The 20224-nt window shown below is 43.9% G+C and overlaps 1 protein-coding gene across 2 annotated transcripts in view; it reads left to right on the top strand.

The window, feature by feature from the left end:
• hpse (heparanase) overlaps positions 1–20224 on the top strand; it is a 46041-nt gene that overhangs the window by 2205 nt on the left and 23612 nt on the right. The window contains exons 2-5 of one of the 2 annotated variants that reach the window (XM_078209919.1): positions 2671–2816; positions 16122–16244; positions 16813–16983; positions 18395–18569. In XM_078209919.1, coding sequence (XP_078066045.1) covers positions 2671–2816; positions 16122–16244; positions 16813–16983; positions 18395–18569 — 615 coding nt within the window. Of the gene's footprint in view, positions 1–2670; positions 2832–16121; positions 16245–16812; positions 16984–18394; positions 18570–20224 lie in introns of both variants that reach the window. The other variant, XM_078209912.1, reaches the window with a different exon arrangement.

The raw sequence follows: 20224 nt of genomic DNA, 5'->3' as shown, positions 1-20224 counted from the left end.
TAACCAGTGGGGTACAATCCCAGGGGGGTTATTATACAGATTGATCAGTGGGGTACAATCCCAGGGGGGTGAGCAGGACTTCCAAAATGAGCCACGAAGAGTGGGGAATTGGCAAGCTGGCTTCTGCTCAATATTGGTCAGAATTTGCTCTGGACACAATGGGGTTCCAGTATTTTCTCGTAATCCTTTCAGGTCCCACTAAAAACAGCTGCTTGGGGAAACACAGTGATGTTGAATTTGACCCTGTGAGTGCATTGTTCAGCAGTTGATAATGTCAACAAAAACCTTTATTCAACATATCAACTCTGTTTTCATATGGTAAACATGATTATTAAAACATTGAAGACCAAGTAAAGCACTCAATTGAAACAGCTATTTTTAAACTGGGGTTGTTTCTCTGATGTCAGTCTCTTAATGCGCAGAAAATATACGTTCACTTATCTGGAATTACCCAAGTTTATTACAGAAAGTCTATCTCATTTCCTCTTTACCCATGTTGTATAAATAACAGAGTCCCTGGCCGGACTTTTACCGGCACGCCCGCCCCGTTTCCGGGGGCAGGCGAGGGTCGGAGAACAGCATTCTCCGTTGACCTCGGGCTGGATCAGACAAAACCCGGGCGGACGTGCCGGTAAAATTCCATCCCCTGACTCCGGATATTATTGCACATCTCCCAATCCAGTACTCCAGTACTAATGAAGTGCTGCATTGTCAGAGGTGCCTTCCTTCAGATGAAACTGGGAGCACATCTGTAATGACTTTAACCAGGCCCCACGATGTGGACCTCCTAGAATATGAGCTCCCTGATTAAGACAGTAACCAGTCAAGGAACCTTGCCTGTGCGTATACTGTGGAGTGTCAGGGTTACTGGCACTCTGGGTTTATACTCAGTACGAGGAAGTACCTGTCTGAGTGTTGCTATCTGTGTAAATAAATCTAAGTTTGGTGAAGGGACACCGGCCTTGAAGGAGTTATTTCAACATCTGAAAAATCACCTGGCATTTTCCAAAGAATATCAGTGGAGTTCCGCTGGTGTCCTGGCTAATATTTATTGTTCAACCAACATCACTCAAAACGGTTTTTAATTCATTTGACTCATTGTTGTTTGTGGGATCTTTCTGTGCACATATTGGTGGCTGCAACACAATCTTGGCTATAGAAATATGCCATAGGATGTGAAACACTTAAAAACACCCTGAGGATATGATGGGTGCAATATAAATGGAAATATTTTCATTCATTCCTTGGTAGCAACTTATTAACTTCCAAATGATTTGCAATTCCTTTACAGTACCGTAACTTTGACTAATACCTGAAGGGATATACAGGGTGGATGTGGGTAAAATGTTTCCCCTGGTTGGGGAGACTCGAACCAGGGGACACGATCTTAAAATAAGGGGAAAGCCACTTAGGACCGAGAAGGGCATAATTATTTTTACTTTGATTGTTGTGAATCTTTGGAATTCTCTGCCCCACAGGGATGGGGAAGCTCAGTCATCGAGTATGTTTAAAGCAGAGATTTCTAAATACCAATAATGGAGAGAGAGTGAGGGTAGAAAAATAATTGAAGTGGATGATCAGCCATGATTGCATTGAATGGCGGAACAGGCTCAATGGGCTGAATGGCTTACTCCTGTTCCTACGTTTTACCACGCGTTAACATAGAAAATATCCCAAGATGCTAAAAAAATTGATCCTAGGCATAAAAAAATAAATCCCAAGTTTTGATCTACATCCCCCCTCTAGCTTTGGAAATTTTGAATATGCAATTACTCTGAAAGTGCAAAACACCATTAACTCATTTCTCTAGGGCACAGTAAGAAGTCTCACAATACCAGGTTAAAGTCCAACAGGTTTATTTGGAATTATGAGCTTTCGGAGCGCTGCTCCTTCATCAGGTGAGTGGAGACCATGACGACGGCATTGCTGAGCCTCAGTGCTCAACACCAACAGCTGCCAATCTCCAGACGCAATTCTACAACTCATCCGCTTCATCCTGGACCACAGCGTCCTCATCTCCACTCACCTGATGAAGGGGCAGCGCTCTGAGAGCTTGTGATTCCAAATAAACCTGTTGGACTTTAACCTGGTGTTGTGAGACTTCTTACTGTGCCCACCCCAGTCCGACGCCGGCATCTCCACATCATGATTTCTCTTGCACACGCAGCTCCTGAGTTACATGTTCCAGCTCAAAATGGAGGTTGGGGAGCAACTGGGAAATGGGGTTTAGACTTAATTGCTGTCGCTCTATAGTGACTGCACAGGGCTGAGGGAAATATGAGCTGTAACTCAGGCAAGCTGATGCCTTTCTATTTATCTGATTATCATTCAGTTAATCCTCATTAATCCTGATATCTAATGTCATTATTTTGCCAATAATTGATGTGACTGAAGGATCCGTGCACTGCCCAGTTTAGACTGCGCCCTTCATTCGAATATGGACACCACCACAATACCATTTCCCTTCTTAGACAAATGAACTATTAAAATCTTGCCTCAGTTACATAGGAGTTCTTGGGGAAAGGAGATTCCGCCCTTGTTAATGTGGGACATTAGAATGGCTTAGGAACTTTGGCATTAATGTATTGCTGTTTCTCTGACATTGTGTGATTTGCAAAGAGAAGATCGCTGTGTGAATATTTTGCATGCCTGCCTTTTTTTTTAACCTAGATCTCAGAAACTGATCACTTTAGCAAGAGGTCTGTCACCTGGATATCTGAGATTTGGTGGAACTGGAGCTGATTTTATTCTGTTTGAACCAAATGATCCTTTATTCTTCACACAAGAATATGACTGGAAATCTCCAAACACTCAAGGTAAAGTCTGGCTTAGTCATAAACAAAAACATAATAGTTTATACTATGACGTTCTCTCTGGATCAAAACATGTTGCAGTTATTGAGTTAAGGCCAGTATGGAAAGCAGCGTGTGGCTACAGCACAGAAGAAGGCCATTCAGCCCATCATGTCCATGCCAAATCTCTATAAGAGCTACTCCGCTAATCCCACACCCTGGCTTGTTCCTGTAGCCCTGCAAATATTTTCTCTTCAGATGCTTTCCTGGTTTGCTCGTGAAAGTTACCAGTGAATCTGCCTTGGCATCGCACTGTATTCCAGATCCTACCCACACGCTGCTTTAAAAAAAAGTCACCTCTGATTTTTGCCAATCGTCTTAAGCTGGTGACCTCTGGTTCTCGATCTTTCTGCCAATGGGAACATTTCTTACTATCTGCTCTGTCCAGGCCCCCTCATCATTATGAACACCATTTTCAAATCTCTTCTCAACCTTCTCGCAGGAATAGGGCCTGGGTGGGATTGTAGTCCATACAGACTTGATGGGTTGAATGGCCTCCTTCTGTACTGTAGGGGTTCTATGGTTCCATGAACATGGACTCATCTACCCACTTATAAGTGTCTCTTTCTTGAAACTATTCTCCTGAATTTTTTCTGCACCTCGCCAATGTCTAGGTTGGCTATGTGCCCAGTTCTTAACCGGCCTGACTGCCTCCTTTTAGGTAACATGATGTCCGGTTTTTTTGTTCTTTAATCCACTTAACTCAGTGAAGGAGCAGCAGGGGCTTTTGCTCATTCCTTTCCCAATCTGCCGCAGTCTCAAACTGACTAAGATACAGAAAGCAGAAGTTGATTTCCATTTTTTTCCCCACCCACCCGCCTCGTCATCCCTCTCTTGCAATTTGGGTTTTTTCCACTTTCCACCATGCTTTTCCATCGCAAACCATGATGGATCTCTGTGTGCGAAGATGCCATTTCCACTCGCCACAGCTGTGTCTAGTATTCCTGGCCTATGGCAACTTTACCAATGTCTTCACAACCGTCCTTAAGTGTGCTGCTCAGTATTGGACACACTACTTCATTTCAGGAGAAACCCGCATTATAATGGTTCATCATAACTTCCTTGCTTTTGTATTCTATGCGCCTATTTATAAAGGCCAGTATCTATGTCTTATTAAATGCTTTCTCAACTAGTCCTGACACCTTTAACAATTTGTTCACATATACCCTTGGTGCCACTGATCCTGCAGCCTCTTTAGAAATAATGAACAATACATCACAGGAACAAGCTCTTCGGCCCACCAAACCTGGGTCGATGCGTAGTTTCTATCCCTTTGTTCACCTTGCGTTCATGTATCCATTAAAGTATGCCTTGAATGTTACTAATGTGCCTGCTTCCATCACCCTCTGTGCGAAAACCTTTCCCCGCGTGTCTCCCCTAAACTTACCCCCCTCTCATCTTGAACCTGTGCCCACTGGTAGAGTAAATGTATCCTTTTCGTTTAGATTGCCTTTCCTCATCATCATTTTAATTTTGAAAGAAAGAATTGCTTGACTAGCAGTTCTGTTCATACTTGAAGAAAGAGTTACTGAGTAATACTAACATTAGCTGGTACGACCTAACTAGAGGACATTGCAACTGAAGGAGGATGCAAGGTTCACAAAGCAGAGAGATGGGTGTTAGCTCGCTGCAGGTCAGTGAAGAGCAATGCAAAGTGACACATTTATGGAGAAGGATTGCTGAAAGAAAGGATATTCTAAATACGAAGGTACTTCATGAGATGGAGGCTGCACTTTTTTAAGCTTATTGGTTGCTGTGGAGTAAAGGAGACATGAGTTCTGCTTCTTCATAAAATACCTTTATTCCTTTGATGCAACTTCACATCCAATTCTCCAACAACAAAATAGTGCCACCTGTGACCACTTTATATATAAGTGACTTCCACTGAATGATTGACATCAAATTAGGACTTAATTGGAAGATCTGATAAATCATTCCTAACATGCTCACGCTGTATGCTTCTTGTAGCGACACTTTACCAGTCCTCTAAGGCATGAATATTGAAAATGGCTTTTTGGACTCTCCACAGCAAAAAATAAATCAAGTTTTCCCTTCCCCCCCACACCCCCTTACCAATCATGATTGAATAGAATGAGTAACTGATGATTACAAGTTTAAAATTGCAGTCACTCTGATCTGCCCACTAAGTAGGATAACAGCCTAATTTAAAACTGGACACAGTTGAAATGCTTGCTTCAGCATGCCTGATGTCTGCTGCATTATCGTCCTGTCTCTCCTGTGTATTGTCTTGCAATTGTTTCTTCTACATCCTGGAGATAGTGTACCGGTGTCCTAAACCATAGACCAAACATGTCAACGATCCAAGTCGTCTTCACCCTAGAAATAAGGATTGCAGAAGAAGCGAGTGTGCTGGACGCAAATTGCACATCACACAATCACAGACAGTGGCTGCAGATCAAGTGAGGATAGCCTTTCCTATTAATGGTCATTATCTTTCTAAAAATGCACACTGCTGCTATTCCATGCTGACACTGGGTTTTGATATTCTCACCAGTATGTCACAACAAGGCGAGTGTGACTTGAACAAATTGGTGTTGAATCATCATCATCACCTCCCTGCACAGTTGCCTGGAAGAGCCTGCGGCAAAAAGAAATGTTCAGTGACTTCTGACATTCTCCTGCTGCTGATGGCACATTGTTTAAGTCACATGTTGACCCTCAGTGAACTATCTGTTTCTGGCAGCTGACGTCCTGACTGTGGTGCTGTGCGTTACTTCCTCTTTACAGTTGCTCGGGCGTGCCAGCATAGACCTATAGATGAGTCAGTGTAATCTCTCCTGCTTTGTTCCATTGCTAGGTCTATGACTTTTTGCATCCTTGATGTCAACCTTATGGAGCAGGGCTGAGTTTAATTTGATGTGGAGGTGCCAGCTTTGGACTGGGATGGGCACAGCAAGAAGTCTCACAACACCAAGTTGAAGTCCGACAGGTTTATCTGGTATCACGAGCTTTCGGAGCACTGTCCCTTCTTCAGGTGAGTGGAGAGTTGGGTTCACAAACTCTCATATATCGACAGAGACTCATCTTGCAATTGTGTCTCTGTCTATATATGCTATGTTTGTGAACCCACCTCTCCACTCACCTGAGGAAGGAGCAGCGCTCCAAAAGCTCATGATTTCCAAATAAACCTGTTGGACTTTAACCTGATGTTGTAAGACTTCTTACTGAGTTTAATTTGATGTATGGATAGCTGGGTGAGGCTGTGACAATATTCACACTCTCCCTGTAATTGGAGTTTAACAAAGCCCCTTCCTCCAACTAATGAGTGAGATTTTAACCTGCCCAAAATGCATCTACTTTCGCAGAGTTAAAATCAAGCCTAATGTTAATGTGGTAACTTGGGACCACAAATGAGGAAGTCAAATGTGTCATTTAAAAGAAGGAACTTCTTTATATAAATAAATAACAAGGTTTAACAACAGTAATTCAGCAGGACAGTGATAACTATGAAAACAGGCCATGAGGTGGAGATGCCGGCGTTGGACTAGGGTGGGCACAGTAAGAAGTCTCACAACACCAGGTCAAAGTCCAACAGGTTTATTTGGAATCATGAGCTTTTGGAGTGCCGCTCCTTCATCAGGTCCTTCATCCTTTCTGATGAAGAAGCAGCGCTCCAAAAGCTCGTGATTCCAAATAAACCTGTTGGACTTTAACCTGGTGTTGTGAGACTTCTTACTATGAAAATAGGAGCACTAGTAAAACAGGTCTTGCTTACAGGCCACCATTTCACAGACTGACAAGCCTGCATATGCTCAGAACCCTCAACAGATGCCGGTAAAACAATTACATAGGAGAAAAGGCTTATTAAAACACAGTACTTAAAATGACACTTTGTAATACTTCTCCCCGTAAATTTCCATCCTTGTCAGGACAGAAGAACAACAAAATTAATGACTTAGCAATACAAAAGTCTGTCAGGAGCCTTGAGATTGTGTTGCGACCTACACAGTACCGCTGGTGAGTCTTGTAACAGCTGATCTGGAACCATAGGTGAAGAGGTAGATTGAGAAAATTCCTCTTCCACTGCCCCAGCAGAGTCAACTGGCAATCCTGGAAACACAGGAACCACTTCCTGGTGAATGCCTACAGCAGCTTTAGCTTCCAACATGTTGCCTGTTGCTGACTCTGAAACTTTTCCTGACTGAGTCATAATGTAAACGAATATGGTCTTGATGTCTACGAACAACTCTTCCGTATTGCAGCCTCACGACCCAAGATACTGGACCATTTTCATTTAAAATTACTCCTGTTAACCACCTCCGGTTACTACCTAATTTCTGTATTATTCTATGACTCTATAAATGTGGGCAATTGGGACTAGCTGGGAGGGCACCATGGTCGGCATTGACTGGTTGGGCCAAATGCCTGCTTTTGTGCTGTATTGTGCTACGACTCTATGGCCTTGATTTTACCGGCATGCCCGCCCCGATTTTGGGGCGGGTGAGGCTTGCAGAATGGCATTTTCCGTTGACTTCAGGCGTGATCTTACGAGCCTCGGGCGGGCCGGCTGGTAAAATTCCAGCCTATGACTAATGTAAACCTGATCATCTAGTTTGAACTGCCTCTCTTTGGCATGGTAATCGTGTCCCTCCTTCTGCTTCACACTTACTGGAGAATGTGCAAGTCTCGCGAGTAAGAAAATTGTGGATGGCAAATCCAGTAAAGGGAGATGATTCAATGCATCCACATTTGCATTGTCTTTCCTTGCTCCGTACATGATATTGTACTGTTAAGCTGACAATGTCAGCGCCCAGCACTGTATTCTTGCTGAGGCCATGGGAGGAAGACATTTCAACTCACTGAAAAGGTTCATCACTGGCTTGTGATCAGTACATAGGGTGAACGAACAGCCATAGAGGGACTGATAGAACCTTTTCACCACAAAACGATGGCTAGACTCTCTTTGCCCCACTGTGAATGTCCCTTTTCAGACTTTGTCCGCATCTTAGATGCAAAACTGATGGGTTTTTCGCATCCACCCTCCATTAGATGAGAGAGTACCGCCCCCACACCATAGGGCAAGGCATCACATGCCAGGATAAGTTCCCTGTCTGGATCAAAATGGACTAGCAGATTAGCCAATTGCAGCAGTGCTTTCACATCCTTGAAAGCCTTCTCCTAGTGGACTCCCACTTCCATTTGGTTTCTTTGTGCAGAAGTAGGTACAGTGGAGCCTACACTGTGGACAGATCTGGCAAAAACTTTCCATAATAGTTCCCTCAGCTCAAAAATGACCTGAGCTCGCCCACATTCCTGAGCTCTGGAGCTTCCTTAATGGACCGAATTTTCCCTTCCACAGAAGATAAGTCTTGTGCAGTGATTCTGTGTCCTGGATTCTCGACACTTTGTGCCTGGAAAATACACTTGCTCCTCTTCAGATGCAATCCCACCTCTGAAAACCTTTTAAGAACTTGTTCCAGATTGTTGAAGTGTACCTCCTCAGTCTTAGGGAACATTAAAACTGACAAAGCCCCAGGGCCTGATGGCATCTATCCTCGACTGCTCAGGGAGACGAGAGGTGAAATTGCTGGGCCTCTGACGGAAATCTTTGTCGCTTCTTTGGACACGGGTGAGGTCCCTGAGGATTGGAGGATAGCGAATGTGGTCCCGTTGTTTAAGAAGGGTAGCAGGGATAACCCAGGAAATTATAGGCCGGTGAGCTTGACGTCCGTGGTAGGGAAGTTGTTGGAGAGGATTCTTAGAGACAGGATGTATGTGCATTTAGAACGAAACAATCTCATTAGTGACAGACAGCATGGTTTTGTAAGAGGGAGGTCGTGCCTTACAAATTTGGTGGAGTTTTTTGAGGAAGTGACAAAAACGGTTGATGAAGGAAGGGCCGTGGATGTCGTCTATATGGATTTCAGTAAGGCATTTGACAAAGTCCCACATGGCAGGTTGGTTAAGAAGGTTAAGGCTCATGGGATACAAGGAGAAGTGGCTAGATGGGTGGAGAACTGGCTTGGCCATAGGAGACAGAGGGTAGTGGTCGAAGGGTCTTTTTCCGGCTGGAGGTCTGTGACCAGTGGTGTTCCGCAGGGCTCTGTACTGGGACCTCTGCTATTTGTGATATATATAAATGATTTGGAAGAAGGTGTAACTGGTGTAATCAGCAAGTTTGCGGATGACACGAAGATGGCTGGAATTGCGGATAGCGAAGAGCATTGTCGGGCAATACAGCAGGATATAGATAGGCTGGAAAATTGGGCGGAGAGGTGGCAGATGGAGTTCAATCCGGATAAATGCGAAGTGATGCATTTTGGAAGAAATAATGTAGGGAGGAGTTATACAATAAATGGCAGAGTCATCAGGAGTATAGAAACACAGAGGGACCTAGGTGTGCAAGTCCACAAATCCTTGAAGGTGGCAACACAGGTGGAGAAGGTGGTGAAGAAGGCATATGGTATGCTTGCCTTTATAGGACGGGGTATAGAGTATAAAAGCTGGAGTCTGATGATGCAGCTGTATAGAACGCTGGTTAGGCCACATTTGGAGTACTGCGTCCAGTTCTGGTCGCCGCACTACCAGAAGGACGTGGAGGCATTGGAGAGAGTGCAGAGAAGGTTTACCAGGATGTTGCCTGGTATGGAGGGTCTTAGCTATGAGGAGAGATTGGGTAGACTGGGGTTGTTCTCCTTGGAAAGACGGAGAATGAGGGGAGATCTAATAGAGGTATACAAGGTTATGAAGGGTATAGATAGGGTGAACAGTGGGAAGCTTTTTCCCAGGTCGGAGGTGACGATCACGAGGGGTCACGGGCTCAAGCTGAGAGGGGCGAGGTATAACTCAGACATCAGAGGGACGTTTTTTACACAGAGGGTGGTGGGGGCCTGGAATGCGCTGCCAAGTAGGGTGGTGGAGGCAGGCACGCTGACATCGTTTAAGACTTACCTGGATAGTCACATGAGCAGCCTGGGAATGGAGGGATACAAACAATTGGTCTAGTTGGACCAAGGAGCGGCACAGGCTTGGAGGGCCGAAGGGCCTGTTTCCTGTGCTGTACTGTTCTTTGTTCTTTGTTCTTCTCTGTAATTGAGATGTCATCCAGATAGAATGCAGCCTGAGGAATGCCTTGCAACATGCTGTCCAGCATCTCTGAAAGATGGCCAGACTGAAGGATATGGCAAAAAACCAAACAATTGTACTTGGAACAACCCTTTTATGCGTGTTGATAAGTCACATACTGCTTCGAATCTTCCTCGAGCAAGAGTTATTGATACGCCTGGCTCATGTCCAGTTTTGCAAACATCTTGCCTCCCGCAAGAGGGGGAAACAAATCTTCCACCCGAGGTAATGGATAAGTATCCAACGTGGAAACCTGGTTAATGGTGAGCTTGCAGTCACCATATACATGCACCATACCATCATTTTTAAGGACAGCAACAATTGGAGCCGCCCAACGAGAAAATTGAATGGGCTTAATGATTCCAAACCTTTGTAGCCATTCCGTGGGTGGCACAGTGGTCAGCACTGCTGTCTCACAGCGTCAGGGGCCCGGGTTCGATTCCCGGCTTGGGTCACTGTCTGTGTGGAGTTTGCACATTCTCCCCGTGTCTGCGTGGGTTTCCTCTGGGTGCTCCGGTTTCCTCCCACAGTCCAAAGATGTGCAGGTTAGGTGGATTGGCCATGCTAAATTTCCTCTTAGCGTCAGGGGGGCTAGCTAGGGTAAATGCATGGGGTTATGGGGGTAGGGCCTGGGTGGAATTGTGGTCGGTGCAGACTCTTTGGGCCAAATGGCCTCCTTCTGTACTGTAGGGATTCTGTGGACTCCTCCTCCATTTTCCTTTTCATGGCATGGGGCACTACCCTGGGTTTGAAAGAGGGAGGAATAGCCTGAGGATCTAAGTACAACTTCACAGTGATGCCACGCAATGTGCCCAGTTTGCCCTTGAACACGTCCGGAAACTCCTTGACAACACCCTCAGTCACCCTCGTGTGTTTGATCTCACCCCACTTCAGTGGAATTTTGCTGAGCCACTCACGCCCTAGCAAACCCGGCTGCATCCCTTTGACCACAAGGAGGCGCACCTTTTGTTTCTTGACTATTAGGACCTTCAACGCTCCGAGCAAAGGTATGGACTCTCTGGTGTACATCCAAAGATTAATCTCTGCCAGAATAAGGGCTGATGCTCGGTTAGAGTCCCAGATCGACTTGTAGATTTCTTCATTAATTACAGCTGCGGTGGCTCCATCTTGATTTGCATATATATTAAACTAATCCACCTAAGGATTTTTGGGAATTGAGGGAAAATAACATGCTAAGGCTCCAATAATGTTAATACACCAGTGACACAATAAAATGCAGTCACTCTTCATGTCACCTTTAAAGCACTTAGTAAATTGTAGCCCCATAGCGAATTTCCAATTTTGGTCCAGTTGATGAGGGGTGGGTTTACTAGAGAGGGTTCAGACGTTGCTGCCCCCACATTAAGTAGAGAGAGGTTCAGATGCTGATTATAGATGAGACATTCTGACTCATCTGAGTGATCCATTACAAGCAGTGAGACATCTGCTGTTCCCCATAAGTTGTAAGGTCGGAGATCAGGAGATGAGGGTGGATGGGAAAAGGAGGCAGTGCGAGCAAGTATCTTAGGTGGCACAGTGGTTAGCACTGTGTTAGCACCAGGGACCCAGGTTCAATTCCGGCCTCCGTCACTGTCTGTGTGGAGTTTGCACTTTCTCCCTGTGTCTTTGTGAGTTGCCTCCAGGTGCTCCGGTTTCCTCCCACACTCCAAAGATGTGTGGGTTCTGTGGATTGGCCATGCTAAATTGACCCTAATGTCAGGGTGATTAGCAGGGTAAATGTGTGGCCTGGGTGGGATTGTGGTCGGTACAGATTCGATGGGCCGAATGACTTCCTTCTGCACTGTAGGGATTTTATGCTCATTGGCCCTTCAACCTCTGTCTTCACTCTCTCCTTGTTTTTGATTGAGTAATGTATTTTGTCACAAAAACAGAAAAATGCTGGAAAATCTCAGCAAGTCTGGCAGCATCTGTGGAGAGAGAATAGAGCCAACGTTTCAAGTCTCGATGACCCTTCGTCAGAGCTGAGAGGAAAGAGAGTCAACAGAGGTGACTTCAAAAACAATAGCAGCTCAGGATATATAAGTGCAAGTGGTTTGAATGGAAACTCCAATCCTGCTGGATATACATCAGAAGCAGGAACTATGCTGAGTATTGCTAGAAAAGTCACACAGTGAAGGCCCTTTACCTTATTTTTATTTGGCGTGAAAAATTAGACAAAATTTTGAAGACGCTGTTATTTTTTAAAACATATTTACCTCATACCAGGATGCTGCCTGGATTAGGGGGTATGAGCTTTAAGGAGAGGCTGGACAAGCTGGGGTTGTTTTCTCTGGAGCAGCGGAGGCTGAAGGGAGACCTGATAGATTTCTGTCTATAAAATTATGAGAGGCATAGATAGGGCTGATAGTCAGAATCTTCTTCCCAGAGTTGAAATGTCTAATACTAGGGAGGCACGCACTTAAGGTGAGAGGGGGAAAGTTCAAAGGAGATGAGGGGCAAGTTTTTTACACAGAGAGTGGTAGGTGTCTGGAACGCGCTGCCTGGTGCAGGTGTAGGGGCGTTTAAGGGGCTTTTAGATAAGTACTTGAAGATGCAAGGAATAGAGGGATGTGGACCGAAGGTAGGCAGAAGGGATTCGTTTAATTTGGCGTCATGTGGAACTCTTTGCCGCAGAAGGCTGTGGAGGCCAGGTCATTGAGTGTCTTTAAGACAGAGATAGATGGGTTCTTGATTAATAAGGGGATCAGGGGTTATGGGGAAAAGGCAGGAGAATGGGGATGAGAAAAATATCAGCCATGATTGAATGGTGGAGCAGACTCGATGGGCTGAGCGGCCTAATTCTGCTCCTATGTCTTATGGTCATGTTCGGCACAACATCATGGCTGAAGGGCCTGTTCCTGTGCTATACTGTTCTATGTTCATCAAATACACTGGACCTGCAGTCCAAATGCAATCATCTTTGATTTTATGACAATTTTGCAATAAACCTTCAGCTTCTCTTTCCAAACGTTCTTGTGTTAAGATATTTATGATTCATGTGGACACACTGGGCTTTGGTTTGACACAAGACCAGACTAGATTCTGCAGAACAACCCCTGGTGCATTCAAACCCAACTAAATAGATTTTGTTAATTTATTGCTAAATTATAGGAATGATGATTTCTTTTTTATCCTCTCTGCCTCTGTTCTTCTACCATCTCTCCATCTCAAAGGTAAACTCCATTTCTGAAAGTGTCCTTAAACAAATACAGATGCAAGCCGGAAGATGGCGACCTTTAAGACTACTTGTGTTGTGAGGGCCTGGGTGTTCAATCCATTTTCAATTCTAAGATGGCCGACCAGTTTCTCCAACATTTCTACCCTTCTCCCAGTAGCTCCAAGGTTATTTTGGAGCCTGAGATGCCAAGTGAGACCAATCATTCAGTACTTGTGCCTCTTCTAAATGAACAGTGGCTTCCTTCTGTTTCTGATTGCTGTACTGTTCAGACATAATAAATCTTCTATGTTATTTGCATGGAATGTCTGAGCTAGCTATACTTTTCTTGAAATATTCAGTTTGTGTCTGCATTGTCGCAATAGGGTTACTTTTAACCCTTGTCATTTCTGTGCAATCTCCACCCAGATGAGCATATTTTTAAAAGTCTAATTTGATCCACGCCCATCCCGTTAATATGCTACGGACAGGACGGAGGGAACAGTGTTGTCTGGGGTGGGGGAGTAAAAACCAAAACCTGATCCTGGCAAGAGGGAGAGACAGGAGGGAAAGTATCGTGTAAATGTTGATCTTGGCTCAGGAGTCTGATCACATTTCTGATGTGTTAGTTTACACAAAAAGGATTATGCAGAGAATTTCGCTACCCTGATCTCAAAACTAAACGCACGGTCATGATGGTGTGTGAATAAAGAACAAAGAAAATTACAGCACAGGAACAGGCCCTTCGGCCCTCCAAGCCTGCACCGACCATGCTGCCCGACTTAACTAAAACCCCCTACCCTTCCAGGGACCATATCCCTCTACTCCCATCCTATTCATGTACTTGCCCGGATGCCCCTTAAAGGTCACTACCGTATCCGCTTCCACTACCCCTCCCAGTAACGAGTTCCAGGCACCCACCGTTCTCTGTGTAAAAAATCTGCCTCGTTCATCTCCTTTAAACCTTGCCCCTCGCACCTTAAACCTATGCCCCCTAGTAATTGACTCTTCCACCCTGGGAAAAAGCTTCTGACACTCCCACTGTGTCCATGCCTGTCATAATCTTGTAGACTTCTATCAGGTCTCCCCTCAACCTCCGTCGCTCCAGTGAGAACAAACCAAGTTTCTCCAACCTCTCCTCATAGCTAATGCCCTCCATACCAGGCAACATCATGGTAAATCTTTTCTGTACCCTCTCCAAAGCCTCCACGTCCTTCTGGTAGTGTGGCGACCAGAATTGAACACTATATTCCAAGTGCGGTCAAACTAATGTTCTATAAAGCTGCAACATGACTTGCCAATTTTTAAATTCAGTGCCCCGGCCGATGAAGGCAAGCATGCCGTATGCCTTCTTGACTACCTTCTCCACCTGCATGCCATTTTCAGTGACCTGTGTACCTGTACACCCAGATCCCTCTGCTTATCAATACTCATAAGGGTTCTGCTATTTACTGTATATTTCCTATCTGTATTAGACCTTGATTTTTGGGAGAAATACAAAGGAAAGGCTGAGGGAATTAATGAAGTGCTTTGTTGACCGTGGCTTTCAAAGTTTTTCCTGGATCAATATTGATATTTTTGGGATGAAGTCGATTTGAATATTTTCCTTTTCTGAAATTTCTTATTTGCTAAATGCTAGTTTTGAGGAAACCTATCCTTTGCTACTGTTTTTGAATCGGACCTGGTTGAGTCAGTGATCTCCAATTTTAAATTGCCTTGTTTTTGATTGAGTAATGTATTTTGACAAAAAACAGAAAAATGCTGAAAAATCTCAGCAGGTCTGACAGCATCTGTGGAGAGAGAATAGAGCCAACGTTTCGAGTCTAGATGACCCTTCGTTGTAGCTGAGCGGGAAGAGAGTCAGCAGAGGTGACTACAAACACAAAAATAGCAGCTCAGGCTATGTAAGTGGAAGTGGTTTGAATAGAAACTCCAATCCTACTGAATATACATCATAAGCAGGAACTATGCTGAGTATTGCTGGAAAATTCGCACTTTCGTGACTCTCACCTCTGACGAAGGGTCATCTAGACTCAAAATGTTGGCTCTATTCTCTCTCCACAGATGCTGTCAAACTGAGATTTTCCAGCATTTTTCTGTTTTTGTTTCAGATTCCAGCATCCGCGCAGTATTTTGCGTTTTGACACTTTTTCTTAGTAGAACTCTTGGTTATGCATCTGTTAAAAGCAGGGTTGAGATTATGCAGTGTGGTATTGTAATTAGTTTATGCATGCCTTAATACATAAACATTTGACATTAATATATTTTACTCCAAGTGTGGGCATATATTAGAGCTTGTGTGACACTGGATCAACCCTCGTGTTGGATCATACTTAAGAATCCTTCCCCCTTCATTGGGTTCCCATCTACAATGGAGAAGCCCAATTTTAAATATGTTAACAAGCTTCCCACGTCTCCATGTCAGAATACAATGGCATCCCATTATCCATCACAATATAAATGGTGAGGGAATGTGTATGGCATGTTGGGGGTTGGTCCTGGGTTTTCATATGTCAACCTCACCCCAAACCTATCATTTTGGAGGGTGGGGGTGTTAATTACAAAGGGCCGATGAGTCAATGAAATACATTTAAAAATAAAATTCTCACGAATTGAAATATATTATCCATCTGCACTATTATTAACAGTGCTTCATCATCCTTTTAGTTTGGAAATTGGTGTGCGTGCTGTAACCTCATAAATATCTAACATGCTCATTCCCTGACCTATTTTCTTGGAGGTACAAAAATTTAAACGACTTTGGAAAACTAGCAAAGAAAGTTGATTATAAAAATACTAACATGTATTACCCAATGAATCGCTCGTTCCAGTATAAAGGTGCGCATACACATTAGGTGTTTTCCATTCAGGTCTCAGCTTCTGATACCTTTGTGAAAACTTGCAGAATTTCAGGGTTTTTTTCAAATGGGGAGGAGAAACTGGAGGTGGAAATGCAAATTGGGAAGTGTGCATTTTAGGGCAGAGTCTTTTCAAGCGACTGACTATTTCTGTGCTTTATCTCCCGGTAGATGTTTGTCTAGATACAATTCCTCTTCATGAAGAAGAGTTTCTGACATATCTTTTGGCCTTGCAAGCACCTGTCATCCTGAAAGAGAAATTCCAAGAGGACTTTAAGAACATTACAATTTCAGGTAATATAATGATTTTCTACAGTTCTCACACCAAAACTGCAAAGTGTTGCAGAAGGGCGGCACAGTGGCACAGTGGTTAGCACTGCTGCCTCATGGTGCCAGGGACCCGGGTTCAATTCCCGGCTTGGGTCACTGTCTGTGTGGAGTCTGCAGGTTCTCCCCGTGTCTGCGGGTGCTCCGGTTTCCTCCCACAATCCGAAAGACGTGCTGGTTAGGTGCATTGGCCATGCAAAATTCTCCCTCAGTGTACCCGAACAGGCGCCAGAGTGTGGCGACTAGGGGATTTTCACAGTAACTTCATTGTGGTGTTAATGTAAGCCTACTTGTGACACTAATAAATAAAATTAAAGTGATAATAACATTGTATAAAAACACGTTTGCCTCACTATTTTAGTTTTGGTGTTGGGTGTCTTAATTTTCCAGAGATTGAATAGAACCTTTCTAAGTCCCAGTGTGTGATTGAACATGTGCTCTGAGTAGAACTTATTGCAATGCTGAAGAATGCACCATTATTGTGTAAGTGAAGATCTAATGTGATCTAGAATTGACCTTTTCTTTTAACTTGTAGAAAGATCCGTGGACATCTTGCACAGTTTTGCAAACTGCTCTGGATTCCATTTAATCTTTGGTCTCAATGCTTTATTGAGGAAAAACCATGCATGGGACAGTGCAAATGCTCAGAAGCTTCTGCAGTACTGTGCATCGAGACAATATAACATGTCATGGGAACTTGGCAATGGTAGGTTAACGCTGATTTTTCTTTTCTCTCAGGGGAAGGGCGACATACGGAATAAATCATGAAAAAAATTATCTTAGGAACACGCTACGCATGTTTATGACGTTCATTTTCCAATACATATTAATGACTTGGATGAAGAGACAGAGGATAATGTATGTACGTTTGCTGATGATTCCTAGTTAGGTGGGAATGTTAGCTAAGGGGACCCAAAGACACTGAAAAGAGATAGAGTTAGTGAATGGGCAATAAGTTGGTAGATGAAGTATGAGGTTATTCACTTTTGTAGTAAGAACAGAAAAGCTAAGTATTTTTTCAAAAGGTGCAAAGCTTCTTCTGAAAGTTGATCAGAGAAGCTTGGGTGAGCTTGTGCAAGAAGCTCGAAAGTTAGCTTACAGGTAGAATAAGCAATTAAGAAATCACATGGTATGTTGGCCTTTATTGGAAGGGGTTTGGAGGACAAGAATGAGGAAGTCTTGCTACAACTGCACAGGGCTTTGGTGAGACCACACCTGGTATACTGTGTGTAGTTTTTGACTCCATATTAATGAAGCAAATACCTGCATTGGGGGCAGTAGAAGTGAAGATTTGATTGGTTGAGATGAGAGGCTGAGTAAATTGAGCCTATACTCTCTGGAGTTCAGAAGAATGAGAGGCGATCTCAGATTCAAGATGGCGCCGGAGCGTGGCGACTTCTTAAGAGCTGTGCCCAGCATACCCTCTAATTCTATCTTTTACTCCCGTTCTATACTTTTAAAACTCTACTCTAATTCTAAGTTGATCTTTCTCTACACCCTAGCAATGACTCTAACACTACATTCTGTACCCTCTCCTTTCCATCTCTATTTACGGTATGCTTTGTCTGTATGGCACGCAAAAAAACAATACTTTTCACTGTATACTAATACATGTGTCAATAAATCAAATCAAATTCTGAAGCAACGAGGTAGACACTGGGAGGTTATTTCGCCTAGCTTGGGAATCTAGAACTTGGTGGCCACAGTCTCAAAATATGGAGTCGATCATTTAGGACTGAGTTGAGAAGAATTTTTTGTGTATCTTTTGAATTCTCTAACCCATAGGGTTAAGGACGCTCCATCATTGAAGTAAATGGATGACGTTCAAGCAGTAAATTTATGGACACCTAGCCAAAAGTTTTGAATTGATTCCACTCTCACTAGACAGACGATGCTGCCACTACCATTAGTTAGCATTTACATCTGAATGCTCTTTTCATACACAACACCTGCGTGGTAGCTAAGGTCCTTTTACTGAAACCGCAACCACCTTGGTTCTGTGAAGATGGCCACAAATTGTTATTGGTCCTGACCAGGTAAAAAAGAGGAAATAGAGATTAAGTAGACAATATGCAACTTTGTCACTCAAAGGTCTTTTTTAAATCTTGTCTTCACAGAGCCCAACAGTTTTAGAAAGAAGGCTCACATAAAAATTCGTGGCACCCAACTTGGAGAAGACTTTGAGCACTTGCATAGTCTGCTGCACACATTCAGGATCTTCAACCACACAGGGCTCTATGGACCTGATATCGGGCAGCCTGGGAAACGAGCAACAGTTGCCTTGCTGAAAGGGTGAGTTAGTTGTCAATTTTCGAAATGTCTGCTCCAGCATCTAGGCCCCCCATATTGGAAGTCTGAGGGCGCAGTGTGTAGTGTCTCTACCTCTGGACCAGAAGCTCTAGATTCAAGTCCAGCTGTGGAGATGCCGGCGTTGGACTGGGGTAAACACAGTAAGAGGTTTAACAACACCAGGTTAAAGTCCAACAGGTTTATTTGGTAGCAAAAGCCACACCTTTTGCTTTTGCTACCAAATAAACCTGTTGGACTTTAACCTGATGTTGTTAAACTTCCTACTGTGTTCAAGTCTAGTGCCAGGACTTGTTGGCCATGGAAGAAGTGTTCATAACGTCATTCAACAGACTGATAATCCGTTCGGAAATCCTTCTAGCACTTCCCTACAATTCCCCAAAGGGTAAAAAAAAGTATCAAGATGCACTTTTTAAAAAATGCCCCCCATGATTTAACACATTAATTGCCAGTGATTTTGTTCAGTCATTAGGAGTGACCTTTGGCCTGCTCCTCCAATGAGACGGTAGATAGAAAAGGGATACCCATGGTGACATTTTTTTAGATTTTTGCTTGTTTGGTTCCTGGGATGAGAGACTGAATAATTTGAGCCTGTTCTCTCTAGAATTTAGAAGAATGAGAGGCATCTCGTTGAAACATACAGAGTTTTGAAGGGGCTGGATAGGGTAGCGGTTGTTTCCCCAGGCCTGGGAATCTAGAACATGGTGGTCACAATCTCAGAATATAGGGCAATCATTTAGGACTGAGTTGAGAAGAAACTTCTTCACTAAATTTTTTGTGTATCTTTGGAATTCTCTTCCCCTCAGTGGATGCTCTATCATTGAAGTAAATGGATGATATTAGAATCCCCATAGTACAGAAGGAGGCCATTTGGCCCATTGAGTCGGCACCAATTTTCTGACAGAGCATCCCACCCAGGCCATATACCTATAACCCCATGTATTTGCCCCACTAATCCCTTTAATATACACATCTTGGGACACTAAGGGGCAATTTAGCATGGCCACTGCACCTAACCAGCACGTCTTTTGGACTGTGGAAGGAAACCGGAGCACCCAGAGGAAACCCACGCAGACACAGGGAGAACGTGCAGACTCCATACAGACAGTCACCCAAGACCGGAATTGAACCCAGGTCCCTGGCGCTGTGAGGCAGCAGTGCTAACCACTGTGCTACCGTGCTGCCCAAGCAGTAAATTTCAGGACACCAAACCCTCACTTGTACAATTGGGTCAGCGAGGGATTTTGGAATAAAGAATGGAGGAAAGTTGCATTTATATAACTTCACACCCTCAGAACGTACCAAAGTGCATCACAGCCAATAAATTATTGGGAGGGAAATGTAGCAAGTCCCAGGAACAGCAGTGAGGCAACTGACCAGATAATCTGTATTAGTTATGATGATGATGTATTGACAGAGATATTGTGGAGAACTCCCCTGCTCTTTATCGATCCATGGTGGTAGACAATCCTTTCTGAAAATTCGGACCACAATTTGGAACAAGACAATCATAGAATTGTTTCTTGTGCATCATAGCTTCTTGAGACAGGGTTTGTTGGTACGCTTTTAGAAACATTTGTAGCTGTAACGTTAGAATGGCTTCCATTTGTGCAACAGGAATTCTAGATTGTCAGACAATG

Source organism: Mustelus asterias, chromosome 1 (assembly GCF_964213995.1).
Source record: "Mustelus asterias chromosome 1, sMusAst1.hap1.1, whole genome shotgun sequence".
NCBI classification, from domain to species: Eukaryota; Metazoa; Chordata; class Chondrichthyes; order Carcharhiniformes; family Triakidae; genus Mustelus; species Mustelus asterias.
The sequence above is the reverse complement of the archived record's forward strand: the minus strand, read 5'-3'. Positions and strand labels throughout refer to the sequence as shown.